The sequence below is a fragment of the Coregonus lavaretus genome (genome assembly GCF_964263955.1).
Source record: "Coregonus lavaretus genome assembly, chromosome: 7".
NCBI classification, from domain to species: Eukaryota; Metazoa; Chordata; class Actinopteri; order Salmoniformes; family Salmonidae; genus Coregonus; species Coregonus lavaretus.
The window spans coordinates 43,869,371-43,879,320 of record NC_139994.1 but is presented as its reverse complement, the minus strand read 5'-3'; the positions used below and the strand labels follow the sequence as shown (position 1 = coordinate 43,879,320).

Here is a 9,950-nt window from a genome sequence, read left to right as displayed (position 1 = left end):
ACTGTATGTGTTCTGTATGGAATCCAGAATGCCCTGGAGGTTCTTTGTCTAGTTCTTATTAGAATGACCACTTGAGGTGGCTACTCACTAGCATCATGGAATGTGGAATGTGTGTCAATGTGATGCATGACAAAGGGGAAAGGAGAGGGAGTGGAAGGCTATTGTTTAGGCATGGTCATTTAACTAGGCAACGGGCAGGAAAAATAAGGGAATTATTTTAAAAAAAAAGAGACTTGGCAAGACCCGTGTGGAATAAAAACATCAGACGACATATTTTTTCTCTCCCATTTATACAGTTTATTATTTTAAATCAAAAAAAATATCAAGACAAAAAACAAAAAATATAATCACAGATAGTCGATTAACCTCTTTTCATGGCTTTTAAGTCATTGTCCACCAGCCTGTGTGGTCCAAAGGTAGGGGAAACCCAAATGGGGGTGCATCCTAATAATCTACAGAAGCTTCCTTTCCTAGTCTTCCCTTTATCAGCACTAATCTGAAAGGATAGGAATCGGATATGTGAAAGCAATATTGCGGAAGCCTATTTGCCACCTGTCCGTTTCTTTCAAATCTGTGTGAATGAAGGAAAGGAGACAAGGAGAAGAGGCGACTCTAGACTAATGCATCTTTATAGAGTGTGGTGATTCTATGATAGTGCCTTCCACTTTAAGTTAGGCTGTGTTCTTTACCTTGTGATATGGTAATATAGATCAAACAGATTATATTGTTGGTTTGGATTATGTATTGTTGACAATGTCTAAATCTATGGATATATTGCCTGTGAACAAAGATATTACAGTACAGTAGATGGACCAAGATGATTAACTTTGACCTCACAGGTATGGGTAGTGCCAGAGTGAGAGAGGGTGTGTGTATGTGTGTGTGTGTGTGTAACAGTATATTTCCATGGTGTGTGTATTGTGAATGTTCTATATCACCTTTCAAAAGAAGCCTTGGCTATTGGGGTACCAGGACTCAAGTTATGTCAAAAACATAACAAATATGTAATAACATTGTAATACACAGTATTACTGAAAAAAAAACGACACTAATTGTATTGTCTTGCATATTTCAAACCAATTACAATAAGGTTATTCTAGTGTAAAACAGATTTCATTTCGTGAGCTATAATTTCAATGTTCTTTGCAGCATTGTTGTGTGTTTGTTTATATTTTTTAATAATTTATGTACAAAGGGAATCTGAAGACTTAATCTGCAGAAAAGAAGTATAAATATGTGTACTTCTCTTTTGTGTATGATACAGTTTACCAAAAACATATTTTACAAAATAGTTTACTATGTACAAGCCCCCATACTCCTGATCACCATCAAAATAGTGATGACAATTTGCCATGGAAACAATGGCAGACCATCTCTGTAGTTCCTTTGGCCAATCAGTGATAGATATTACCCCAACCTGATCAGGGAATGGCTGTTTTTCACTGTATATTCATATTTTATTGACTCAAAGGCATTATGTGAGAGCAGGAGCTAATCGGATTGGTTAATCTGGAATCTTTATTTTTAGCTGTGCTTCCAAATCAGACCAAAATACTTTGAAACAAAAGTAAACCTCAGATTTGGTGTTGCAAATTCAACTAAATTTAGTACAGATCACAACATTGCACTGAAAAACATTGGACCAATTGCATGCTGGAGGACATTGATTTCATCCAATCACAGTGTGTTTTATACACCTATCCCTACAGGGGAGAAGATTTCAAATAACTTTATTAGTCCACTGTTCTAGCAACAGACACAGAAACAGCCAATGAAAATGTTTGGACTCCACTACTCTGCCACCCTCAGCGGGCCGGCTAAAACCGGATGAATGGAAGAGAGCCTGTGACACGACTTACGCTTTTGGACGTTAACGAGGCTTCACTCCATCTTAACTCCTCCACATTTACTGGATAGGTTGAACAGCAGAAGATAACCTCCCCCGACAGTACATTTCTTCTTGTCAGGACCAGAATGTGAGGCATCCCGCTCTTTCACTCCTGCTACAGTAGGTTACTACTCTGCTGCTAGCTCTTCGGAGTTACGCTTCAGCTTCTGTTTCCCGGGTAACCACGGCATTATGAGGTTCCATATATTCCGTGTGTTCCGTTTGGGCCATTCCCTCTTTCCAAAATGGCAACCAACAATATCGGACAGCACAATTGTGGGGAGTGGAACCGTTTTGGGTATAGTGGGGGGTGAAGTTTGGGTTGGGCGGCTGGGAATTGGTTGGCTTTGTAGTACATCACTCTGACACAACCAATCACATTCACTCAAAAACGTCCACTCAGGTAGAAGCTTCTAGAAAGGTACACACACCTTCATAAGCCTGTAATAACCCATTTCCCTGTCCCTGTCACACCCCAGAACCACATCACTTCTATACAGCTGAGAGGTCATCAAACTGACCCCTAACCCCTGAACTATAATCTCTAACCTTTGACCCCCCTCCTATGAGTTCTGCTCCAGGTACTCGTCTATCATAGTCAGGTTGTTCAGCCAGTCTTCGTTGGACCCCACCAGAGTGTCAATAAAGTCTACCTCCCCTCCTCCTCCTCCAGGCCTACCCCCCATCCCCCCATTGCTCTGCCCCTGCTGAGTGTATTCATACGGGGGTAGCTTGTGTCCGGGGTTCCCCTGTCCTGGTCCATATCCAGGCCCATGGGGGTGTTGATGTTGGTGTGGATGGGAATGGGGGTGTTTTGCGATGGAGGCCCCAGAGGCAGGGTAGCTTGGTGGGGCCATGCCGTGGCCTGGGTGGATCATACCAGGAGGAACGGGCTTCATCCCGGCCAGGGCCGAGAGGGGTCCCCTGGGTCGCATACCGGCCTGGAGCCCCTGGTGGACCATGGAGGGTAGGGGCTGCCCTGCAACGGAGACAGCCAGCTTCTGCATCAGTCTGCTAGGTAAGGAAGGCACCTCGACCCCCTGGTTGGAGGGTAACGACGGAGGTCCTTGGTGGGGGCCAAAATTGTTACCACTGCCGCCTCCGGGTATCCCCGACCGCAATGCCTGCTGGGTAAACTGGGCGTTAGGGTTCTGACCACAACTTCCGTTTGAAGCCCCGCCCCCTCCAGGAAAAACATGTCCGTGCGGCTGCTGGTGATTGGCCGACTGGTCCATGTGGGAGTCACCGCAAGGCATGCACTGCTGCATGGCATTCACTAGCCCCCCCTGTTGCTGCGGAGGCCACATTGCAGTCTGTTGTTGTTGTTGATGAGCTTGCTGGGCGGTGAACATAATTCGTGGGAGTGGCGCCCCTCCACCACCATGATGCAGAGCCTGGCGTAGATGCTGTGGGTGCTGGGGGTGACCAGGGAGTAACCCCGATCCAGGCCCCGACCCGGGCCCTGAACCCCCTATTGTCATCCCTGTCCTAGACACCTGCTGCTGCATCCCAGGTCTTGGAGGACCTGCCAGACCGCCCATTCCCATTATGCCGTGCGGTAACTGCGGTTGTCTCATTGGCATACCACCGGCACCAACGAACTCGCCCACCTGCAGACAACAACAAGGAAAGTCAGGGAAGTGTAAGGGAAACACACAAAAAACACAACAATGACTGGCTTGTTTGAGAGAGACAAGTTGCTGCTATGCAGGGCCAACGGGCAAAGTCTAGCTTACCTGTGGAGGGTGGTAGAGGGACTGCTTGGAACCTGGAGGCCCACCCATGAAGCCTCCTACTGGGCGGCCCACTTGGGTGAGAGATCCTGGGGGTCCAGGGTGGCCTGGATGGCAAGGGGGAAGGGAGAGGCGGCCAGGCCCAGTAGGGAGGGGACCTCCGTGGGATAGCTGGGGACCGCCCATGGGGTAGCCTCTGCCACAATCTGGGGGGAGAGGCCGGCCACCACCTAGAGAGGGGAGACAGGGAAGGAGAAGAGTGTAAGACTGAGAACATCCATACTTCTGATTGTCATGTTGAGTGGAACGCTGCCTGTTTGCTGGTGGTATTGAAAGCCAAGATTGTTTAGATAATACTTACTGGAATGAATAGGGAAATAAAATATTTGACGTGTTTGACTGCAGTGGTGTAAAGTACTTAAGTAAAAATACTTTAAAGTACTACTTAAGTCGTTTTATGAGGTATCTGTACTTTACTTAACTATTTATATTTTTGACAACTTTTGCTTTCACTACATTCCTAATGTACTCCATACATTTTCCCTGACACCCAAAAGTACTCGTTACATTTTGAATGCTTAGCAGGACAGGAAAATTGTCAAATTCTCACACTTATCAACAGAACATCCCTGGTCATCCTAACTGCCTCTGATCTGGCGGACTCATTAAACACACAAGCTTCGTTTGTAAATGATTTATACTTTTACATTTACTTTTGATACTTAAGTATATTTAAAACCAAATACTTTTAGACTTTACTCAAGTAGTATTTTACTGGGTGACTTTCACTTTTACTTGAGTCATTTTCTATTAAGGTCTCTTTACTTTTACTCAAGTATGATAATTGAGTACTTTTTCTACCACTGTTTGACTGTACCTGTAAATGGTGCCCCCTGCTGACACTCCGCCATCTGTGGTCCGTTCATCTGTTCCATCTGCCTCTTCTGCTCCTGGAGAACACAACGTCACAGTCTTTAACTTATGTAGGCTACTTACACAAAGACACTGGCCACAACTTTCAATGGATCACTGCGTCTTATGCAAAAACGAACTGAACATACTTCAAAAATCCAATCTCTCTCTCTTTCTGTTTGTCTCTGTCTAAGTCTCTCTCCCCATCCCTCCCTCAGTCAGTACCTGTTGGAGGTGTTTCCTAATGAGCTGGCTCTTCAGCAGCAGGTTGTAGTTGGTGGTGGTCTGGGCTGGACGGGGGACTGATGGGTCCTGGAGACGAGAGACCATTCCTGGGGTCTGCTCCTGGAGAGGGAGAGAAATTTTCCATAATCGAACTGCTAGACTATCAGGACAGAAATGCATGCACACAAGATTTGATTCTGGGTAATGAGATAAATTAAATGCCTATCTAAATAAAGGCACATGTTTTTGGGATGTCTAAGAACAAAACCCCCACAGCCAAACTAGTCTTTTCCCTGCCAAAGCTATTTGTTTGTGTTGGCCATGTGTACAGTCCCCAATCAGTCGTTCCCACGTGAGCAACTCTTTCCCCGTCCCTCCCTCCATCCCTCCTTCTCTCACTCCCTCTAACCCCCCATCCCTTTCTCCTTCGGTTATCACAAAGCCAGCACATTCCAAAGATGCATAGCCTTTCCCTGCCGCCACCATAACACACACACACACAGACCACCCCTAAGCTCTTCCTGTCACCATGGATCTCACTTGGGGTTGATAGATGGCGTAAATGGAAAATGAGAGAAGGAGGGAGAGATACCCACACTTCTCCTTTCCTCCACTCCTCTCTTCACTGAATCGTTCCTTCTCTTTCCTCCTCTTTCTGTGTATTCTCAGCTTTGCTCAGCTCCTCATCTATGTAAAGTATATACATATTATTTACAGCTTTTACCTCAAGCGATAAAGGCTAGCGCCATGCTTTAACCAACTGAGCTATCGGACCCATCTTATAATAGCTTTGGCCTTAGGACATTGAAGACATTGATTGTGTTAGTATGCATTTCAGGTGTGTGTATGTGTGTGTGTAGCTAGAAGGTGTTAAAGGCCATGTCAGACCTACATGTCTCTTTTATTGTCTCCTCCTCGCCCGAACAGACAGTCAATAAATTACTACCGCCACAGGTTCACCTCCTCACTAACATGGGAATCAGCTCCAGAACAGTATGTGTAATGAATACATATAAACCATAGACACATACACTGAGAGATGTGCGCTGTGTGTGTGTGTGTGAGAGCTGTGTGTGTGTGTAAGAGCTGTGTGTGTGTGTGAGAGCTGTGTGTGTGTGTGTTGGTGTGTGTCTGACCCTACAGAGATGCGATACATGCTGCTTTTACAAGAGTGATTACACATGCATTTAGAATTTCTCTCTTTGTGTGTGTGTGTGTGTGTGTGTGTGTGTGTGTGTGTGTGTGTATCAGCAGCAGTCCAATCTACCATGGTGTAAAGTGTGTGTGTGCACGCCCATGTGTGTGTGTGTGTGTGTGTGTGTGTGTAAAAGTAAAAGTAATCAGCAGTAATCCAGTCTACCATGGTGTAGTGTGTGTGTGCACGCCCATGTGTGTGTGTGTGTGTGTGTGTGTCTACACCTAGAGGGAGTATCAGGCCTCTCTTGCAGTGGAAATGAATGAAATGTCAGCAGCAGTGCTGGTAATAGCTATTGATCCAACCTACTCTACCTCTCAGAGAGAGAGAGAGAGAGAGAGGGATAGATAGAGAGAAGAGAGAGAGAATGGGGGGTTGAAGGGGAGCGAGAAAGAGAAAGGGGGTAGAGAGTGAATAGGGGCGTAGAGAGCTGGAGACAGAGACGGAGAGAGGGAGGGGGAGTGGAGAATAAGAGAAAGATGGACACAGGGAGGGGGGTACAGAGAAAGAGAGCGAGACAGAGAGAGAGAGAGAGAGAGAGAGAGAGAGAGAGAGAGAGAGAGAGAGAGGGAGGGGGAGAGAGAGAGAGAGAGAGAGAGAGAGAGAGAGAAAGAGAGAGTGAGAGAGAAAGGATATCTGCTTGTAATGATGAAATACTGTAATGTCAACATACCGAAGCGGGCCAATGCTGGAAAGAAATCAATCAATCAATCATGTTTTGTTCAATATCACCTGAAACCAACCCTAAAACTAGCCAGCCAGTTCAACCTCTATGGAAGACTCGGACACTTCCAACAACAACCAGTAGATGGCGGAGCAGCACTCTCTCTCCTCTCCTCATCAGCTAGTAACCCTCTGATCCATCCAGGAATGGAATGCAATGCACCATGGGTCGCCGGCGGCAACAGAATCTGTTATCTGGGGTAGCTAGGCTGCTGCTGGTTCAAATTAGAGAATTACAATGTCGCTTTTAGTCTCTCTCTCTCTCTCTCTCTCTCTCTCTCTCTCTCTCTCTCTCTCTCTCTTCCTCTGTCCTTTCCTTCTCTTAATCTTACACACCCTCTCTCTCTCCTCTCTCTCTCCCACTCTCTCGCTCTGCCTCGCTGCCCCATTCTCTCTCTCTCTCGCTATCACTCCAGGCCAGTGTTGTCACCTTCCCTCCCTTTCCGCAGACATTTGGCCAACCCAAACAAAGGTTTGCCCTCTCCCTATTCAAACCCATTGTGTGTGTGTGTTTGTGTGTGTGCGCGTACGTGCAACACTTTCTCTACAGGCGGTACACAAGGGACAACAGAACCGTGGCTGGTCACGCCCTAGCATTTGACAGAAGCCTATCTAGCTTGTGTTCAACACCGATAGGCGTAGGGGCTATTGTAATATTATCATTACAGCTTTATTTCAACGCCCTGGGCCTAAATTCGACAGTGTCATAGAATTATTCTGGTTACTTCTGGTTGGATACAAATTATAAAACATTTTTGCATGTCAAGTTATAGTCAAATATTGAAGGGAAAATGATATTTACTATTCTTTCTATTCAGAACTTGAAAAATAACAGTTTTGAAATGTGTATCTTGTATTTTTTGCTATTGGATTAAATGGTAGTTCAAATGACTAAATGGTGAGCCTATCTTTATCTGATGTATTGGTGACTAAACAACATTTTCTCATGGTATTTCACAGAAAACTTTGTGTGAAATGTGTGAAACCCCAATTAATGTACAATCAAAGGTTCTGAACATAAGATAGGGGGAATTACAGTGAGGGAAAAAAGTATTTGAACCCCTGCTGATTTTGTACGTGACAAAGAAATGATCAGTCTATAATTTTAATGGTAGGTTTATTTGAACAGTGAGAGACAGAATAACAACAAAAAAATCCAGAAAAACGCATGTCAAAAATGTTATAAATTGATTTGCATTTTAATGAGGAAAATAAGTATTTGACCCCTCAACAAAACATGACTTAGTACTTGGTGGCAAAACCCTTGTTGGCAATCACAGAGGTCAGATGTTTCTTGTAGTTGGCCACCAGGTTTGCACACATCTCAGGAGGGATTTTGTCCCACTCCTCTTTGCAGATTTTCTCCAAGTCATTAAGGTTTCGAGGCTGACGTTTGGCAACTCAAACCTTCAGCTCCCTCCACAGATTTTCTATGGGATTAAGGTCTGGAGACTGGCTAGGCCACTCCAGGACCTTAATGTGCTTCTTCTTGAGCCACTCCTTTGTTGCCTTGGCCGTGTGTTTTGGGTCATTGTCATGCTGGAATACCCATCCACGACCCATTTTCAATGCCCTGGCTGAGGGAAGGAGGTTCTCACCCAAGATTTGACGGTACATGGCCCTGTCCATCGTCACTTTGATGCATTGAAGTTGTCCTGTCCCCTTAGCAGAAAAACACCCCCAAAGCATAATGTTTCTACCTCCATGTTTGACGGTGGGGATGGTGTTCTTGGGGTCATAGGCAGCATTCCTCCTCCTCCAAACACGGTGAGTTGAGTTGATGCCAAAGAGCTCCATTTTGGTCTCATCTGACCACAACACTTTCACCCAGCTCTGAATCCTTCAGATGTTCATTGGCAAACTTCAGACGGGCATGTATATGTGCTTTCTTGAGCAGGGGGACCTTGGATTCAGAGCTCCCTTTAAGAGTGTGCTCCTAATCTCAGCTCATTACCTGTATAAAATACACTTGGGAGTCAGAAATCTTTCTGATTGAGAGGGGGTCAAATACTTATTTCCCTCATTAAAATGCAAATCAATTTATAACATTTTTGAAATGCGTTTGTCACGTTCGTTCATAGTCGGGTCAGACCAAGGCGCAGCGTGATATGCATACATGTTTATTTAACGAATAAACACAACGACAAAACAATAAACCAACGATACGTGACGTCCTATGGTACACACAACAAACCTCACACGGAACAAGATCCCACAACCCACTAGTGCCAATAGGCTGCCTAAGTATGGTCCCCAATCAGAGACAACGAGCGACAGCTGCCTCTGATTGGGAACCACACCGGCCAACATAGATCTAGACATACTAGATTATAAACATAGATCTACACCACATAGAAAATCACACCCTGACTCAACAAATAAGAGTCCCCAGAGTCAGGGCGTGACAGCGTTTTTCTGGATTTTTTTGTTGTTATTCTGTCTCTCACTGTTGAAATAAACCTACCATTCAAATTATAGACTGATCATTTCTTTGTCAGTGGGCAAACGTACAAAATCAGCAGGGGATCAAATACTTTTTTCCCTCACTGTAGAAGTGTTATCAGTTTAGAGTTTTGTACTTAAAGAGTTTTGAAAATATACCACTTACATAAGACCAAGGTGATTGGATTTTTTTTTGACTGGGCTACTGTACTGTAGCCTATTAGTATTGCAGTGTGTTGAGTGACACTGTGTATGTGTGTGCATGTGTATATGTTTGTGTGTGTGTTGAGTGACACTGAGCCAATATAAACTATTTTTTTTCTATCTGTCTCTCTGTGTCTCTGTCTCTCTCTCTTTCTCTCGCTCTCTCCCTCGTTTTACAGAGAACACAGACTCTATGCCCTGCTACCTTCTCACGACAGGCAGGAGCAACACTGGAAAGCTCCCTCCTTCTCAAATAACCCACACACCCCTTTCTCTCGCTCCCCCTTCCCTCTCTCTCTCACTCCGCTGTCTGCAAGGGAATGTGTGTGTGTGTGATGAGCGTCTAACTCTATACCGTGACAAGCAGTGTTTTAATCCACTTGGCATTCAAATGTGTGTTGAACAGATTAGGATAACATGTACTGTATTATTACAGTGTGGGGCATATCACACACACACACGCACGCACATGCACACACTCACACACACACACGTTGTGTGTCTGGGTATAGACGCTGCTGTGTGTGTGTGTGTACGAGCATGGTGTGTGTGAGTTCTAAACAGGAGCACACAGAGAGATTATGTTAAATATTTATGTTCTCATTGTTTATTCAGCATCCAGCTTATA

The 9,950-nt window shown here is 44.9% G+C and overlaps 1 protein-coding gene across 1 annotated transcript; it reads right to left on the bottom strand.

Annotated features, from left to right (window-relative positions):
- Positions 1 to 316: 316 nt before the first annotated feature.
- Positions 317 to 4,874, bottom strand: LOC311132178 (uncharacterized protein). Its single transcript, XM_084165398.1, has 4 exons — positions 4,759 to 4,874; positions 4,499 to 4,571; positions 3,625 to 3,851; positions 317 to 3,498 (listed from the first exon to the last, which is right to left on the bottom strand). The coding sequence occupies exons 1-4, from the start codon at positions 4,861 to 4,863 to the stop codon at positions 2,452 to 2,454; spliced, it is 1,452 nt and encodes a 483-aa protein (XP_084021524.1). The 5' UTR covers positions 4,864 to 4,874; the 3' UTR covers positions 317 to 2,451.
- Positions 4,875 to 9,950: the final 5,076 nt, after the last annotated feature.

What these genes read in the sequence shown, in the direction of transcription:
- LOC311132178 (XM_084165398.1), bottom strand. Translation starts at nt 4,863, where the DNA reads ATGGTCTCTCGTCTCCAGGACCCATCAGTCCCCCGTCCAGCCCAGACC. An exon ending in TTAGGAAACACCTCCAACAG is followed by an intron (nt 4,572 to 4,758) that starts GTACTGACTGAG and finishes TGTGTTCTCCAG; the next exon opens with GAGCAGAAGAGGCAGATGGA. An exon ending in GCAGGGGGCACCATTTACAG is followed by an intron (nt 3,852 to 4,498) that starts GTACAGTCAAAC and finishes TCCCCTCTCTAG; the next exon opens with GTGGTGGCCGGCCTCTCCCC.